Consider the following 19,365-nt stretch of genomic DNA (forward strand, 5'->3'; position numbering starts at 1 on the left):
CCGACACGAGGCAAGGGTCCATCGCGCAGGACGAGTCCGACGTCGAGTTTAGGCCCCTTACCGGTAACGCCGGAAATTGCGATCGGACCGTTTAATGATCGCTTCGACCTAAAGACGCAATAAGTATATCGAAGGGACGCAGATCTCGGATTTGTGGTAAATTGTTCTTTTTTTCTCCGTGGTTCTTTTCACTCGTGAGAATTTACATGCCACGAGAGCTGTATCACTTCATCGACATGACCACGAACGCCTACGGGAAGAGCACGTGTCGTAATGTGTGACTGCTAGAGCATGTGTGTATCCTTTACCATTAACCGTTTAGTTGTAACGCTCTTGGACTACTTTCTAATTAATCAGTTCATCCATTGATCGGTAAGCCCTGATAAGTCCTCGCAGGGATCTTTCCGAAACTCACGGAAATCTCAATCTCGCCTCGCAACGCTCTGTTAGGATCTCGATCATTTGTACAGAAAATTCGCGACAGGTGTGCCGGCAAAGTATACATTATTTTTCAGCGAGTATGCATGTGTGCTTGCAATTTACGTGTGTACCGTGTACACGGATATGCGTCCTCGGTTCCGCGACGTCGATAATGCTCGCTTGACGTTTATATTAATTTTGTCGGAAATTTTAATGCGGACTACCTAATAATCCTAAGGTTTCAATATCACTAGGGAGTAATTGTCTTTCGCGCGAGGCACGAATGCTAAATTAGGCTGCAATATCGACGAGAATTTGGATAGTATGAGTGTCGTTCGGGTTAAATTTAATTACACGGTTTAGGCTCTGGACTGAGTTTGGAAACTGTTTTAATGGTTCATGGGGATTCGGAGCAGCTTCTGACGTGACGGATCACTCGAAACATGCGAGCCTTTTAGGTGTTTCACTTATATTCGGGAATTAAGGTATGTGGAATTCGGGAGGAAAGTGATTTCGATAGGGTGTAACGATATATAAAGGGACGAAATTGTAAATATAAAAATTCCTGCCTTAACATAATCTAAGACTTAGGTAAATTGAGCGTTTAATTAGTAGCTAGCTAAGGATATAAAGAACTATAGTAGGGAATTTAATGATATACGAAAATGGAAAGTCGTTAAACCGTAGATTAATTAAGCGGCGATTTATTTTCTAAGCGAGGGTCTCGTAGGTCTCGTGCAACTCAGTCAATATATTGTAGTGAATAGTGCTATAAAGGCCACGAGGAAATCATAGTTGAGCTAATTTAATGGCTATACGATTACCTACTTTATTTCAGTCGTTTTATTCACGATCCTGGAGAGCGATTACATTTTGGCCCTTGTTATTAGAATAATGGTTAAGGGACTCTTTAAATCTCGGTTACGTGGATTTTATAGTTGCACAAGCGGTGGCACAATCCTCACTGTATGATTACATTTTGTCCCTGTCAAATCACTGGCAGAGATTCAAAGATGTGCCTACTTAATGATACGACGACGCAGACATTTAATCGCTTACAAAAAAAAGACGTTTCTGCGTTATTACAAGAGAAACTATATAAAATATCAGAAACAATAGCTTTGTTTCCAAAGAAAACGATCTTGACGTGCACTCTCTTCTTAAATGGTCCCACAAACAATACTGATGTCTTTCTAAAGGTACTCTCTTTCCGATATAACTAATCTCTAAATTTCTTTCTCTTGTAATAAGGAAGAATGCAATATACCTTTTTTTGTCAAACGCATTATTTTTTGCAATCGTCTATCGGCGAACGACATAGTCACGGCCTCAGCCATTAGTAATCTCACACTTGGGCCTAAAATCGCGAATCCAGGAAGTATTTTAATTAATATTCTCAGGAGAAGTTCCGTCTTGTCGCATATAAGTCTCGGCTTCTTTGCTTTCAAGACACGACAGAAAATCGTTTCGAAGATGACGGGGAGTGTCGGCGATAGCGGAAATTAATTTAATAACTAATTGCCTGTCGGACTGAATCTTTCAAGCTATTCCTTCTTTTGCATGGCGTCAGAATCTGTCGGTGATTCTTCGCGCATTCAATTTCCTAAGCGACTTAGACAATTGAGGGAGAAAAGCATGTAAGGTCGGGTATAGGTGAAAAGTTAGAAAACGAGTTAATTAATTAAGCAATCTTGTCAATTCGTTACTTTATCGTACGCATCTCCGGGCGTTCTCGAGGGCGCAACGCCATTCAGCCGGTAATTATTTTACGAAGTCATTGGAACTTTACGGAAAAGGGTACAAATGGGAAAAATGTCGGTCGAAGACCCAGCCAGTTGACGAATCTCGCTGACGAGGACACGGCGTTAATGGAGCATGTTGGCGCGTTAGAGTTGCGGGCAAATCTCATGCGGCGGACATGTTACTTACACCTCGTACGTATTAAAAGGAAAAAGAAAAAAAGAAATTCGGCGAAAAGGACTCGCAAGAGTCGCACCTCGGTCTCTTGAAACCGTCAATTCTTTCTGCACATACGTACGTCGAATGCTCAAATGTTCGCGACGACCTCGACCGTCAAGAAATTTGTCGAACGACATTTCCGAAATGCTCGAGCTCGGGGTAACGCTGTTAGTGAAGTAGAAAAAGTAATATGAGTGCTGTGAACTAGAACGAAGCGTCGTGGAATCAAAGGTAAATTGAAGATAACAGAGAGAGGATATTTGATAAGGGATGCTCTCGGTTGTCGTGTTATTCCGAGGCGCAACGCGCATGTACATAATAATAGTTATTTTAATCGTAGTAACTCGTACTGAGAGGGAGGGAGAGGAGGAACGAGGGTCGGTGAATTATGCGATGTTTTATAGAGGAAGAGGGAGAGAGAAAGGCGCGTCAATGTCGTGGTAATATTTTTTACGCATTTTGAGAAGGGTCCTTGCACCCTGTTAAATGGAACTATCGATTTAGAATGGCGGCGGTCTGATTGTTTTAATCTTAATCGCACGGTTGCATAATTGAGAGGATTAAGTACTCGGTAGGAATTGAACGCGGTTTGCGGAAAGCAGGAGGCACTTTTTACGGATTTCTTTCTTCTTCTCGCCCAAGTACGTTAGAAACGGGTCAAAATCAATTTTAGCCCTTATTTAAAGGAATGTCAAATCGAGGCAGCTGATAAATCCATTTATTTCGAAGCGATTAACTCCGACAACTACGAGTAGTGACGTGTCAGGTAATGTGCGTCAAAAGAAAATTGTAAATAATTCTTACGGTTCAGTTATTTCAGAAATTTTATATGAAAATGATTAATCTGCGTGTCGGAAGTCTAATTGTTATGGCGAGCTTTACGGACTTTACCAAGAGATGATTCGTCCCTTTTTTAAAGCACATCGACTACGTTACTTAACTACTTGCGTCGCGAATCTGATTATTTCTTTAATTCTATCCGGCACAAAAGAGGGTTTTTTTTCCCGTGGGAGAAACTTCCGTTTCCCAGGAATTTCACGTCGCACGAATTTACACGTCGTTAATATATTGACGATTATTTTATTCCTACTGTCGGTACGTAGATTACAGCTGTACTGCGCCAATATTACTCTAACGTCGTTGTCGTGACGTTAGTTATTTTTAAGATCAATTAAATAGGTCGATTATCGTTGTAATAAGTCGTAAGTGACATTCTCCCCGTCGCGGGGGACGATAAAAGTTTAAAGAAAAGGGCTTACCCCTAGAGGACCGAGTAAGGGATTAAAGTATTAAGTAAGAAAGCATAATGATAACTCTTAACGAAAGAGAGCGAGATATATGTATATCTAGGAATTATGAATTATGGTAACGTTGTAAGTCGCTTATAGATTTAATGTATTTTTTGTAGGGACCATATTGTAAGGAGAGTGTAATGAAACTATCACCGGCTTTGGAAATTGACGTGGACTGGTGGTACTCGTTGCTCGATTACAGAGTGTATGCGTGTTTTAAATCAAATCATTTTGCACGGTCAATTGAAATGGCAAAAAAGGTCAATTTAAATACTTTCCGTTTATTGTGCCAACGACGGCGTTTTTGTATTCACCAGCATCGAGCACAGAACGAATAATTCTTGCCAAGTACTTTCTTACGTAAGCCCGTATCGATGAAGGAAAATTATTTTCAATAAAAAGTCTACTTGATTTACCCGGGAAAAAAAATCGAGTTCTTGCATACACTCTGGATGACAATAGGAAGGCAATATTCTCTTCGTTAGACAAAAGGAAAGGAAGGAGCAGAAACGTTCTCGAAATCCTTACTCGAAGGAAGTTCACGGGTATCTATTATTTTCTCTTTATCTTAATTCCGTTAATACCGATTATAATACGTATGTTTTAACATAGCCGAGCTAAGGTAAAAGTAACCTCGACGGTCGGCCAAGAGCTGGGATTTGTAAATAAATTTTAGAGAGGTCTAGGAGCGTCACGGAGCGCTTTTAATCTACGGAGCGCTTCGCGTAATACAACTTAAAGTATGCCTTAAAAAAAAAGATTACGATATTAAGGGAAATGTACCGCGAGGCGATTTAAGGCAACGTTGCGATTAATCGGAGTGCGAGAGCGAATGAGCTCTGAAAAAGTGAGAGGAAACGAGAAAAATAACCCTTGCGCGACGAGTAGATTGTGCGTTAATAACTAATACGTGGCAATAGAGGAAAATGGAAAACGTCTAAGCAGGGAAGTCGTGGAAGGCGGGGGAAAATCGAGCGATGCGTGGAAACTAGGTACAAGAAAAATGAAATCCAGTGGTGATCAAGTAGCGACAAAATGAAAAGCAGTTAATTACGATGTTATATCGACGCGAGCAGACGTCACGTTATACGATATAAATATATTAAAGAGTTACGGCGAGCGTTTTCATATTTATAAAATTCCCGTTTTCGCGGCGGCGAGAGGCGGCGGGCCAACGTTTTCGTTCCGCATCTGCATATCACACGACAAATGAGTTCGGAGTATGTTCCGTTCTCTCACCGATTTCCGGATTCGTCGCATTTTAGGACGAACTAGGTCGGCTATCGCTAACACCTAAGGAGCGTCCTGCTTTCTACTCGGATACCCTAGGAACGTATTTTTCTTTTTCTTTCCTTTCATACGCGAGGCACAAATGAATGTATTTACGGTTAATAAATGTTTCGGAAATCGTTCGAAGCGACTTCGTAAACTGCCCCCGTGGTCCCCTTGTGTTCCTCGAATTTTCTGGAATGAATGCAGCGAATCTGCGTGAGTGCGATCGCTCCTAAATAAACATCGTTTATGAAATCAATTTCATGCACTGGTATGTAATAACATTTGCGAATAAAATAAATAAGGTAAGTGAAGGGTAAAGTCAAAGAGGGCGCCACGAGTGTTTTTCCCTTACCATCAAAAGCGAGCAGTGTCGGTAAGCGTAGGCAAGCCACCACCGTCAACTGCCGCATGGTATTACCATCACGAGGACGTGAGCTGCCAATGGCGACTAGTAAATGGCATCGCTATCGGGAATGCGCGAGCTCCTACCAGAAATTCGTTGCGCCGCCATTGGGGGCAAAAAACGGTGAAAGCTAACGTACGAAACCAGGAGGCAGCACAGGATGCGATCGCGCGAGCCTGCCCATGAGCAAGCTCCCAACTCATCTCTGCGTATTGTGTACCGCGGAACGGGGCGTAGTGGGTGGGGAGAGTTTGAATTGCGCGCGCACCGCGCCCGTCGACCAATAGGGCGGCGCTGCCTTCGCGGCCGAGCGGAGTGCCTCCGCCATGTTCGCCAGTTGTCCACAGGCAGCGGTAGTGTGTGGGTGTACGCGGCTCGGTCGGTGTTTCCTCGTCGCTTCGGAGCTCCGTTTTTAACAACGAACGCCCCACCGTTCCTTCCATATTCAATGTGTATGGCGATTCCGGTAAGTTTCTATTATTTACGCGGTTTTCGGCATGCTTGCCGTCCCGCTCTGTCACCGTGACTCCCCGTACCGAAATTAGGCGTACTCTCGAGAGCCAGGGATCGACTGGACGAGCCAATCGCGTGCCTTCTATGGCAGGCCTTCGCGTATCGGGCCGATCGACTGGCCGAGGCGTCTCCGTCTTGCTCGCTCCGTCTCCATCGGCATCTCTCCCTCTCTCTCTTTCTCCCGATACCCAGCGCCTCCCTCGAACGGCACATCCCGTCTCACCCGCGATAACCATTTCTCCCGTTTTCTTTCACTTACTTCCACCTCGCTCGCATTGTTAGGTTAGGTCTTCCTATCTCCCCGTTCCCTCGATTTCCGCACCGTAGATTTTTATTTCATACGCGCGTTTCCGCGAGATCTTCCTCCATTTTCCCTGTATTTCAATGCTTCGCATCTCGCCTTCTCATTCTAGGCTCGTCGCGTCTTTCATCTTCCTTTTCTGGCCTTCTCTCCATCCGTTCGTCTCTTTCCACCCCACGCGGGTCGCTCCTACTCCGTTTCTCTCTCTTTCCCGTTTCACCTCGTTCCGATGTAAACGTCCGCGTTCCCGAGCGCCGCTCCATGGGAATGCACTCTCCCGTTGGTCCTTTCCCTTGGACCGCGATCGCCGCCCACCTCGTGACCGCCGGACTGTCCATTGTCCCCGGCCAACCTGCGCAACGAAGTTAGCCGCGTTTCCTGCGGCCAATCGACTCGATCGGCCAATCATGGAGCCTCTATCGGGTAGAGAGAGAAAGAAAAAAAAATTCCGTTCATTGAGGAAAATCGTTTCACTGCGTTCGCTTAATTTCGGATTACGGTTTGCCCGACGCAACGTAATTCCACTTGATCAGGCTCGTTTTCTTCGGTCAATTAAATCAACTCAACCGTTTCGGTTGTAAATCATGGTCATTTTAGAATATATTTCGGCCGGTAAACTGTGAACCCTCTCTGTTAAATCCAAGTCACCAAGATTTATTGTTACATACCACAATATGTCATAATTTTCTTATCAGTCTAATGTTTTTTAATGTATACCCGTAATCATGAAAGTGGTCTCTTTCGAATATCTGAAGAAATGAATTTATCCCCGATTTTGTTGTTTTCGTTTAATGTTAAATTAGACATACATGAATTGAACTTTCAAAATTATTGGTAGATATATAACAGCCATGGTTCTAGGGTCGAACCGAGAGAAATTTATTACGTTCGACCAATTTTTTGTGCCCGAAGAATGTCCGCAGGGAAAAGTGCGGTCGACTTGCCTTCTCGTTCGCGGCTCGCGTCGAGATCGCTTCCTACTCCTATTTTTATTCCTCGCTTAAGCTCGTCCGCCCCCGATTCGCGGATGTCTCCTCGATGACATTTGACCCATCGCGTGATAAGACCTCCGGCGCCGAGGCGCCTCCTCCGCGTGATATACCCTCCGGCGATCCGAAACGAGCACTTGCAATTCTCGTAGGCTAATTAAACTAGGGGTAATAAAAAAAGGACATTTTTGCCGTCAAGACATACCCGATAAATCATATCCTAGTCGACGCCGAATTCGCGGTTTAGATGGGATGAAAGTGGCCAATGGTTTGAAACTTTTCCACGTGAATGTGGAGACTTAGATCTTGACACCCCTGAAGACACTCTTTTTTTTTTGTAAGAATGTTTATAAACAAATTGGAAAATAAAGGAATTTCAGGGGTGTCGGGATCTTTGTTAGGGCCTCCATATTCACGTGATAAAGTTTCAAACGATTCGGTGCGACCAGTTTGGAGATAAATGTTTTAAAAAACGAGAGTTCTTGGAATTGATACTTAGGAGCGTTTTAAGATTCTCCGCGGTTACTTGGCGCGGGACTCTACCGACTTTCCTAATAATCTCATCCGCGGTTAAAGGGCCCGGACTTAAGTCGAGGAAAACACGGGAAGGCGATAAATCACGGGCAATTAATGTATCCGTTACGACGCGGCAGATTGATGGGCCTTTATCCGGCCCGGAGGGGGAATTTCGTCGACCCGGCCGGCTACTCTTGCGCTGACCTTCGGAAGGGTCAACGACGCGCTTTTTCGGCATTAGGTGGCGCGCCGCGCGCGTGGAGTACAATGTACGAGGCAGTGGTGGAGAGAGAGGGGCGGACGCGGGGTGGCCGCGAGCGACGGAGACGGAGCGTGCGTCCCCCTCGCGGGGTTTTCCCCGGAGAAGTCGCGTGGCCGCTTCGTTACGTCGAGTGCGTTCGACGCTCCTCTCTCCCTTTCCCCCGCCTGCTGTCCCCGCCCGCATCCGGCGCGTGTCGCCTTCTCTCTCCCTCCGACGGTTCGCAGCGTCCGTCCCTCTCGCTCCCCCGGCGTGTCCTCCCACGGCGGTCGTCCCGCTCCTCTCGGGGTCCCCACGCCTGACTGACCGACGCTCGGCGCGATTTTCCCCTTGCTCTCGACACTACGCACTCGAAATTGAATCCGGCTGTACCGATGCAATCCTGGGGACACGATCGCCGATTTCGATACCTTACTTTCGTCCTAGACTTAAGGTGCATGATCGTCCCATACTATTTTGACTACGAGTGATAATAGAACTGGAAAAGAGAGAAAAAATAGCCGACTTTTTTTAAAGCTTTTTCTCGTCTGTTTTTCTTTTGCAATGACCGCAGGCTATGTAACGGAGACAGAGAGAGAAAAGGTAGCTCTTCTGGTCGTTCTTTTTTCCTTTTCGCTGAATTCACAAGAATGTCAAGGGAATGGTCCAGTTTGCGACCATTGCAGGTTCTGTGTCCTCGTGTTTTCCATGGCCATGATGGAAAACCATTCGAAAGTCTATGGTAAACCGTTAATTCCACTTGTCGATACATGGATTACCGATCTCAAGAGCCTACTCTTGTTACGATCGAAATTTTTGTACCCTACGCGCACTTTTAACATTTTGAATCTCCTACGCAAAGATGGCGCCCCCAGCGCGCGATTCAATTGGCCAGTGGGGTGAGTCACGTGACACGACCTGCGCGCGACTCGTGCGCCAACGAGGCACCTTCCTATTCGCGCAATCGTGGATCTCTGATATTCACAGTCTGAGAAACGCGACACCGGTCAGCCTGTTTGGTATTAACATTTAAATGTTCAGCGCCCGCACGCGCACGTGGCTTATCTCAAGGAAGAAGTAAGCGCCATATTTAACGTTTCGAAACGACTTCCTTATGCCGCAGTCCCACTGACCGCGTCGGACGTTACACAGGGTGCGGCACGTCCACGCGTGGATAAAGAAGCCAATCGGACTTGCCGCGCAAGTGATTTAGAGGGTTAACCTTCGTACCCCCTTTGCATCGATTTAAACCGATATAGTTGTACTTCTTTTATCCCTACTCCTTCATTATATTTTTAATTACTTAAATACTGATTGTGACAAAAAAATGCTTTACCGCCATATTGTATTGCAATGTCTATCTGAACCCAGTGGTTGTAGAATACATGCGAAAATATGTTGAAATTGAGTAAACAGGGGGTAAATATTCAGGAAGGCACGAAATTTATTCGCAATTCCGTTTAGCTCTGTATCGACGACGCGCCGCGCTTTGCGTGACACGCGACGCGCTCACTGGGACGCCGCGCGGCTTTGCCCGACAGAGAAGTCTCCAATTTCGGCGCGTGCCGATATATAGGTTAGGTCAAATTTTGCACCGCGTCGTCGCTCGAAATTATTACTTATTACGGCTCGGATTGCACTCGCGGAAGCGGAATCGCGTTTCGCGTCGTCGGTGTTTCCGGTTAGGGGGACACGGGCCGAGTTTCGTCCCGCGAATTTCGCCGCCATTGTTTCCCCCCCTCTTGCCCCTTTATCTCGCCCAAGGGGACGAGGGAAAGCGCGATTAATGTCGGCGGGGTTTTCGTTGCGCGATCGCGTGAAAATCGATCGTCTTTTCTCGGGTGTTTTGTAAACGGCCTCTTTGTCTTAGCCCGCTACGCCCATTGTGCACCTCGATATTAATGTTATACCATCTCTTTCCGCTCCACCGTATTTGCATAATCTCGTCAACGCGTTTCTCGGGCACGCCGCGGGTCCGAGGATCCTCGTTACCTTCGTGCGAGTTTTACGCATCTCGTTCTGAACGTCCTCACAAAAAAAAGAAAAAAAAAATCCATTTTCGCGGATTTCGCCATTGTCTTTTGGCCGTTGCAACAAATTCATTTGCTAATTTAGCAGGCATTTATTCTGAGGGAAGGTCTCAAATGGTTACATACCTACGATTCGAAATAATTGCAAACATTTTTATTGTTTGTGCGATTATTCCCACAGAATGGACAAGACATCGGCCATGCTGTTTTTGCTAAAAGTGCAAATGTCTTTTTTTTTGGGGGGGGGGCAGGGCTGGGTTAAATGACCTGAATTTGAATTTAGTCACCATTGACAAGTCATCGAGTGATTACCAATAGTGACTTGCAGCCAATGGTCGCGCTATTTACACTCTAAGGTGCACCGAGGATGTAGCCGCACTTATCCGCGAATTATACGCGCGTGCCCTCGAGTACACGTATACGTGCATACACGCCGGGGTTTGACATTGACGACGATCAACAAACGATTATGTAAATCACGTCTCTCATTGCGTAACGTGGAACACGCGGACCGTACAGATGTACGGGAAGTCAGGAGCGGTGTCCATTGCCGTGATAACAAACGGATGATAGGCGCTCCGGTAACGGCGCGCCTCTTCTCCTCGGAGTCATTGGAATTCGGAATTTGCGTAATACGACCCTCGAGCACGTCGATTAGCCGGAAGGGAAATGAAGGATGCAATTTTCTTTAATGGCAACGTCGATACGCCGCTGATTGACGTTAATCGCGCGATATGATTCGTATAATTGAAATTAGAATGAAAGAAATATGCGCTGGGCGTGACACTTCTCTTCTTATTTTCATTCCACCTCGAGTCTGGATAATCAATTGAGAGAGTGACGCACCGAAGTCAAGAAAAAGACAAATTATCCCGATACTGACGCACAGGGATGAAGAGTAAGAGAAAATGTAGCAATTAAACCTGAGATAATGTGTGTATACACGAGAGGGTTTCCCTTTTCGCCACGCTACCACGTCCTATAACGTCCGAAATGGAATTTCGGGAGTTTTAAGGTGAAGTGAAACACGTCGAGGAACTTGATCGATGTCGATAAAGAAGATTTTTCTAAATGCCTACGGTGCCGACGTTCGTTTTTATATCGACAGCTGTGTCGAATTATATTGGGTATTGTACCAAATGGCATACTCCACCTGTCGTTTTCGTACAGTAATTATAAAGAAATCGAAGTAAAACTCCAGAAATCCTCTGGATTCGTGCTTTCTGGGGGCCTAATTGACTGCAGAGGGACCCCCTGCGTCATCTGTGATTTTCAGGTCAATTAAATTTTCACTCCGAGACCTCGTATTCCCATCGTTTTAGCATAGAAGCGCATACAACACTTTTTTTGCCTTTATCCCGTTCAAATGTGAATTTATCGATTACCAGAGTGTTCTAAATTGTCGTAAAATTGTCCCGACCCTTTCGATTCTCATATCAGAGCCTTCGATACTTGTATATCGATCGAAATATGAGAGCTCGACGCCATTTTGGTTCTGGTCTGGGCCGAGTTAAAGAATTTTTTTAAATAATCCAAATTTTGAATGCGTCAGGTCAATTCTTAGATGATCAGGAGTGATGTGTCGAAGTTTTGGACAGTTTGGTCTAATACCCTTAAAAAAAAAGTATTGTATTCGAATCGACTGATTGGAAGGGGGTTTCACTTCACCTTAAGCCTCTCGCCGAAAATCAAAACCATCATATCTCGGCACGTGGAGGAGAGGAGACGAGCACCTAGCGCTTATCGCGGTATCCTCGGTAGGCAGACGTGCTGAATTTCAGTCTGCCGAGGAGAACGAATCGGACGTCGGACATGGAACTCTGGTGCGCGGTGTCCTCTTCCCCTGTACACCTCGACCCTGGATGGCACCTCTTTGTGTCCACCCTCTCTCTCTCTCTCTCGATTTCTGCCACGTTGAGGAGTTGAGTTACCGCCTCGGCTGGGCCAGTTGGCGAAGAATACGCGAGACTATCGTGGGATTCAGCACGCCCGGATCGCGTCTTCTGTCTGGACCACGTGGAGGCGGACCTAGGTCGCTGTGGTTTAGAGTTACCCACATGTGCCGCATGATAACGATAACGCTGATAGTAACGACTATAACTATGATAGCGATGGCGATGGGAGCCAAGAGACTCTGAGACTAAGCTAGAGAGGATAAACCGAAATTCAATTATTTTTGCACATAAACGATACATGATAAAGGATCGATAACGATAACGATGATAGTAACGACGATAACTATGACGGCGATGACGACGGGGACCAAGCGACTCGGAGACTAAGGTAGAGAGGATATACCGAAATTCAATTATTTTTGCACATAAACGATACATGATAAAGGGATCGATAACGATAACGATGATAGTAACGACGATAACTATGATAGCGATGGCGATGGGAGCCAAGAGACTCGGAGACTAAGCTAGAGAGGATAAACCGAAATTCAATTATTTTTGCACATAAACGGTACAGGATAAAGGGATTGTAAAGGCTTATAGAGAGGTTTCGACTAATTGTAAGTCGATACAATTTTCGGTTCAACCCTGGAATATGGTTATTACGTGGACATCCAAATATTTGGCTAACGGCTTCTGGTCGATCACTTTGAATATCACAGAAAATAGCGACGGGTTTTAGTGTTTTGTTACATTTAACTGAGATATTTGGTTAATTCGCTGGAACGTTTTCCAGTGCGGTCCGATTGTGTCGTTCGATGGACCGAGTCCTCGTTCTGCGTGCAGTTATCAAGAGAGGTGTTGGATTCGAGGGGGATTTCTTATCAAGGGGCAGGGTCGGACCTCCCCTGTCCTCTCTGATAGGGCCTGCGCTTTTGAAACGGAATCCCGTGAGCCGATCATATTTAGCTGTCATGCGAGCCCTGCCTTAAATGCGCGCGGCGCTATCCCCCGGGATGCCTAATTTTAGCAACAGGGATCGATGAACGTTTCGCGTGTATCCCTTAGAAAAAGAAATAAAAGGGAGGCCGAGGAGCGAGCGATGACGCGATCCGACCGCGAACGCGCCTCCCGTAATGCGTTCCGGACCGAGTCCGGGGCTCCGTCGACGCTTATACGATCTCGTTTAACGATCCCGCCGTTGACGATTCCTTTTAACTGGCCAGCTAACGACCGCCCGACGTTTATGCGATCCGAGAGTCTCCGTAGGGATCCTTACCCCGAGATGGCGCCGATTCGCTGGGCGGGACGCCATCTTGAATCGAAAAGTCGAGATTATTCGTCGACCGTTAATATAACATAATAAGGTGATAATATGAAACTGCGATATGTGCCCATAATTATGAAAGTGGTCTAAGTCATATATTTTTTGTTTCTAAATTACATTGAATTAATTTAGTTTAAAATAATGTGGCGTGAAATAACTGATAAACTCATTTTTTTTTCTAATTTTGACTTAGACCACTTTCATAATTATGGGCACATATATTGGCTGCTGCGAATCTCGCGATCGAGTCTCGTATCGGCGTGCGTCGTCCCGACCACGTGCAAGATTGCGGGGTAGGTTTACGTGTAATATTTGTGTCTTACTCGCAAAACGTTGGGCGATAACGTTATCGCCACCCCGGAGGGCCGTGTCGCACGCCGTCGGCGAGAGACGCGACACACTTGACATTGAACTCTGCGAGGGCCGAAAACCGACGCCAGTCTGTATCTGTCGGTCTTGCAGCCGACAGAACGACTGTTTGAAAACACTGCCGTATATGTACGATATTAATACGCCCCGTGTTGTTCCTATCGTAAGGGGGAAGCGTCGGGTTGCGCCAGCCGAGTTGAGAAACGAGTTGCGATATTCCCCAAACAATTCGAATGCTCCCGCGATATATTATTATATTACGTGCTCGTATTCGTCGGTCGACGTTGTTTTCGGACGTATCGGACTCCGGAGAGAGAATCTCTTGATCCCGTGACCCCTCCTCGCGCCGAGACGTACTCCGTGACGACTTTGCCTTCTCTTCTTCGAATCGTTCGGTCGAAAGGGTTAACGTACTGGCGTTAAGGCGATGCGAAAATGACGTCAGAGGTCTCGTTTATCAATCTTTTCGCCGAACTGGGCGTGCCAAATCGTGTGAACCTCTATTTGTTGAAAAAACAAAAAAATTAAAATCTCATGAGTGTCGGGACCTTTCTTATAGCCTCGGTATTTGCGGTGTGCGGCCGAAAGGGTTAACGTCCTAACGTTAAGGCGGTGCAAAAGTGGCGTCAAAGAGATCTAAGAATCGTTTCTTCCGAGCAGGGTGTACCAAATACCAAATGTAGATATTTTTAAATTTGTTATTAAATAGAAAATTAAATTTCTTGGGGGTCAGGACCTTCTTTATAGCCTCCAGGCGTTGTGGGGGGTAAAACGACTCGGTACACCCGGTTTGAGAAAAGTTTTACGAATTGATCCCTCGGATGCCACTTTCATGGTCCTCTTAATGCAACGATAGTGTTCGGATTTACAATACGTCTTGTTCCCGGTGGGTTTGGTTTTTTTTTTTATTGCGCTCTCGAGACACGGCATAATGCGGCTCGCGAGAGGGAACGCGACCCGACAGGCGGCGCGGCTCCCCTAGACGAGTACCGCGGGATGTTCCCGCCGAATTGCCAGAGCATCGGAGGTCTTCGACCTTGGCGCGAAGTCGGCGGCGTTGCCGGTGCTGCCGCCGCCGGCGGGCGGGGGTAACGCCGGCAACGGTGGCAACGAGGGTAACGCCGTAACGCGGGAAACGGTGGTAACGTGGCAACCGCTATAACGTGAAAATGGTGGTAACGCGGAAACAGAGAATATTCAAAATGGCGACCACATCCGATGGACGATAACGCAAAGACAGAGACATCGCATAAACGACCCGACTCAACATTTTAGCCCTACTTTTGAACTCTGATTTCCTAAGTAAGCCAGTTTCTGGTCTTATTTTACTTTTTAAATCCAACTTTTGTTCCTTTCCTACTTAACACGAATTAAGTCATTCTGTAAGCATACGAGTGGAATAAATAATAAATACCGTTTTTAGCGGTTTTGAGTAGGTACGAGTGTCGTCTTGATTATAATCGAAATGAAAATCAACGCAGAAACGGAAATAGAGGTACCGCAGAAAGGAGATACCGCAGAGACGGTAACGCGACAACAGCGTCGACGGCGGCGGCGACTGGAAACACGAGCCCCCGGTCTAGACGGCGCGCGGAGAAAAAAAGGACGATCGTCCAGGGTGGTCCCCTGCGCGCGGATATGATTTCTCTCCGTTGTGCGCGCCTGCGCGCGCAGGTGTGCGCTCGGCTGCGCGTGGGTGCGTGCACCGTATCGTCCTTGCGACTCCGATACGTGTAAACGACCCTTTCTCCCTCCGACGGGTTTCGGTCGTTCGCTTTCCCCGTACCAATGCCCGACCTTGGCGATGCACTCCTAACCTACGCGAACCGGTCTCGGCTTGGTCGCGACAAAGCGCCGAGGGGGCCGAGTCAAAGTGGGATCGACCGGGCGGCGAGTCCTTTGTACAGAACGCCTCGGACCTCCAGACTGGAACCTAACCTCACCTAACCCGAAGAAAAACCGTGGCGCGGTCCTTCGACAAAATGTAACCAGGCTAAACCTCGCAGATAATTACTGGGATAGATAAACGTTTAACGCCCATGCCGCGCTTATAAGGCCTCGCGCCTATATACTCGCTCGTACATGTACTTGGCGCTAAACTCGAGTTTCCTCATCTCCCTGAGAGCGTTCCCTCGAGGAGCCGAGAAGTCAGTAAATTTAAGAAGGAGAAGCGACCAATTTCGAGGTTTCGTTAAAGTAGTCATTATATATGGGTTAAGGAACCCTTAACCGCTCCTCGCGGGATCTTTAACCTCAAAACTTCGTGGGAAAGAGTTGAACGCCGAGTCTCTTTCTTCTTCTTCTTCTTTTTTTTTTCCCCTTTGCTTCTTCCTTTTCCTTTTATGATGAAGATGGACGGGCAATTGTCGCCGACGGGGTTTTTGCGGCAATTTAGTCTTTCCTAAGTGTAATTGGGTCGAAACCTATTCCCGGGATCGCTTCGAAGAGGGCTTCTTCTTCCTCCCGGTGGGATCGATCCGAGTCCGTGAAACGCAGACCAGAATACACTTGGCGTTCGATTGCGAACCGGTTCCGGCGAGATCGGACTGGAAGAGGCTTCGCTTGAGCTTCGCTCGTTAACTCCCTAGATGGCGATGCGGACTCTACGACTGCCCAAAGTGCTCGTTGACCTCGCACTTGGAGTCCGCCACTCTGGGGCCGACGTAAATCTCACTTGCGCCGAGTTGCCCGCGAATTGGTCGTTCCTCTTAGACTAGTTAAAACCAATTCGGACGCGACGTATCCGTGCACTGCTGGAAATAACCCTATCTCTTACTTTTTAATTTATCTCGAAGTATACACACGTTTCCATGCCGGCGTCCGTGTCAGAGCGAACCGATATCATGAAACCCGACAGAGTTTCGGCTAAGTGCATTTTTCACGATAATGAAATGAAATAAAACGAAGAAATTAAAATTTCACTATCCGGACTATGCCGACCCGTCCGCAACCGAAGTCGCTTCTTTGCGTTTGTCGGTTCCCTCCAAAACGACGTTTGTTTTTAATTCCATACTCCTTCTCTTTTTGTCTTTTAATAAATCTAGAATAGTCTAGCTTTCAAGTAGGCGAAATACCGCGAAGTATCGATAGAATTCAATATCACCGTCATTGTTACCTCCTTGCATGACGTTGGGAATTCGGTTTGAATTTTTTTTACTTCGCACAAATTTCACTCTTGTTCTTTATCTTGTTGCGCTTGAAATACTTGCCTCTCCGAAATTAGTGCAATCGTCGCGAGTTCCCCGAATTCGAGATACAGTCTTGATTATTTCCCGTCCGGTACCTGATTTGAAGACTAGGGATGCGCACTGATACAGCACGGACATATTTGAATTAATCCCTAGAGGGCGTATAGATGACCCCCGCCATATTGAGTTTACCGACACCGCAGTTTCTCGGAATCCTCCGACGATGATGTAGCGAATTGACCGAGCCAATGAATGGCGGCACTGTCTGGACATTTGCCGGCCAATGAATCGTTTGACCCGACGACCCTGGGAAATAAAAAAAATTCGAGAGCGACGGAGTATTCGTAGAATAAACCCTAGCGATGGAAACTGGTCCAGTTGCCTTAAAAAACATCCCGGCAGTGGCACGGCACCGGCCCCGCGTGACCTCGTTACTTTTGTCAGCCTTATCGTCGCCCACTGTATAAAGTTAACCTGGTGACCTACATACCACATCGATTTTGCGAACGCTCAACTTATCCGCTCACGGGCTCTCGTTACTGCCGGTGAAAACGCACCGAGCGATGCCGCTCGTCGGTGGAAACTAGTCGGTACATGTACATATGTACTACGAATAGCCGATACCGAATATCGGCTCTCTGAGGCCAAGCACTTACGTACAGTGGCGGGCATTACTGCACTCCCTGCGAGTGTAGTGCCGCCGGGGCATCATGGGAAGGTACTCATGGCCGCCAGTGTACAGCGGTGGACATTAATGCTCATCCTACTAGTCCGGTGCCGCCGGGGCATCATGGGAAGGCGTTCACGCCCGCCAGTGTACAGTGGTGGACAAAAATGCCTCTACAAATCGCGGCGATATACAAGGTGTTATAAAAATAAATTATATACGCGGTTTATCCGGCACTAACCCCGTCGAAATTGGGGTCTATGAGTCTTGTGGCATTTCTTTTTTTTTCTATGACGCATTATTTTATTGATTGTCGGTAATAATTAAATGAGAAAATAGCCAAGGTGCGTTGGTTAACTTTAAAGTAGGGCTTCGTGGGAATTAATGAGGAGAATGGGAACGAAGGTCTTACTTTTAGGTTAGGCAGGTTCCAAAGTTTTGGAAGGGAAGTTCCCCGTGTCGTGGAGAGTCATGGGGCATGAAATGCGTGAAAAATGGAACGCGGTGGGAGTTCTCGTGGGCGCAGACGCGCTTTTACGGCTTTGCAAGCCCCACGCGCGGCTCCGTGGGTGTCATCGGAGCTTTGATTGAAATTCGAGGCTTGCAAGGCCGACTCAATCGAGAGCAGGGCGAAAGCGTGGCAAATCGAATTGACCTAGGCGCGACGAAGGGAGATTCCGATAGGGCTTAGAGAAATGGAGAGGGCATTGCTCTACGGAGGGGGAAGAAGTTTCCATACAGCTTTCGAAAGTTTAAGATGAAACTTTGCACGGAAATGATTTTTTTTTTCCCACCCTGTAGTAACGTGTACACGTCCAGAGGAGGTTAGACAGAGAAGTTAGGAAGAGGCGTCTTGCTTCTTTGAACCTTTTGAAAAATTCTCATCGCATGAATAATCGTCATCGCGACAAAAGCGACGCACGGAGGTTACAAGCACGGTTTAGATCGATTTTTTCATCTTCGACCCGTTGACGCGCCGCGCACAGGGCGAGTCGGGAATTTCGTTTCAGCTTGTACAAGCTCGGATTCTCGGATGCAACCAACTGTGGCTTCATATCGAGATCGCGTTGAAATTCACGCCGAATTGGCATCCATCGAAAGATCCGTATTTCTCGCGATTCCGTTTCCACCCTATCCTCTTTTTAAGGCTCCCCACCCCCTCGCGCCGAGTATCCGCGTGACGTCACCGCGGCTTTCGTGACGTCACGCCGCCCACCGCCGGGGTCGATACTCGCCGATGACGTCACTGGGAAACCAATGTCGAATTTCCTGCCGGATCAAACGGCTCGCCGTGAACGCTCCGGTGGGCCGGAAACCCTCGCGGATGCCGTTTTATGGTGGATTTCTAGGTTAGGGGATACTGGTTGCGAGCGGCTCGATTAGACACGGTATAACTCGACACGTGTCGTCGAGTGGTCGATCAAAGCTCCGGACGATCGAGTCTGGAATATTCCTGGAAAAGTCGTTCGGATCGGGCGACGGCGAGTCGCGATTACGGTATCTGCAAGGTCGCCGCCTACTTCCGCGTTTTTAAGACCGGACACAAGGGGGATATGGACCCGGGGGTCCACGCGACGCGTCCTCACCTGACGCCGCCAAGCGCGCCTCCACGTGGAATACGCAATGAGCGAGAGAGGGCGCCGCACGCGACTGGTGCAACCGGATGACGGGCACCAAAGAATTCCGAAGTCTCCATAGAAACCCAGAAGGATATGTATATTCGATGCTCGATAAATAGTACGTTAACCAACGGATGGCGGCGCTGTAATCATCTCTCCATCTCTCTTAATCTTACGGCGGTATATAGCGAATTGCATTCTTTCTTTAACTTACACATAGTCGCCTTTCTGTTTTCGTCATTTTTAGGTGGCATTTATCGATACCAGTTTTCAATGGCATTTTTTTACGCCAGTTTTCGACGCCACTTCTCGATGCCGTTTGTCGGTCATTTTCAGTTTTCAAGTCTAGATGTTTAGGGTCTAA

General features: G+C 47.1%; 2 protein-coding genes across 4 annotated transcripts in view; both read left to right on the forward strand.

Moving 5' to 3' along the window:
- Positions 1 to 5,087, forward strand: part of LOC105696684 (solute carrier organic anion transporter family member 3A1) — a 31,886-nt gene extending 26,799 nt beyond the window's left edge. For both annotated transcript variants that reach the window (XM_023434512.1, XM_023434513.1), the window contains one exon: positions 104 to 5,087. In XM_023434512.1, the coding sequence (XP_023290280.1) occupies positions 104 to 112 (9 nt within the window). In that variant the 3' untranslated portion in view covers positions 113 to 5,087. The remainder of the gene's footprint in view (positions 1 to 103) is intronic.
- A 587-nt stretch (positions 5,088 to 5,674) lies between these two features.
- LOC105696673 (protein tyrosine phosphatase type IVA 1) overlaps positions 5,675 to 19,365 on the forward strand; it is a 32,944-nt gene continuing 19,253 nt past the window's right edge. For both annotated transcript variants that reach the window (XM_012419317.2, XM_012419316.2), the window contains exon 1: positions 5,675 to 5,815. The gene's annotated coding sequence lies outside the window, so the exon portion shown is untranslated. The remainder of the gene's footprint in view (positions 5,816 to 19,365) is intronic.

This window comes from Orussus abietinus, unplaced genomic scaffold (assembly GCF_000612105.2).
Source record: "Orussus abietinus isolate OABI.00-Male unplaced genomic scaffold, Oabi_2.0 scaffold23, whole genome shotgun sequence".
Taxonomy (NCBI): domain Eukaryota; kingdom Metazoa; phylum Arthropoda; class Insecta; order Hymenoptera; family Orussidae; genus Orussus; species Orussus abietinus.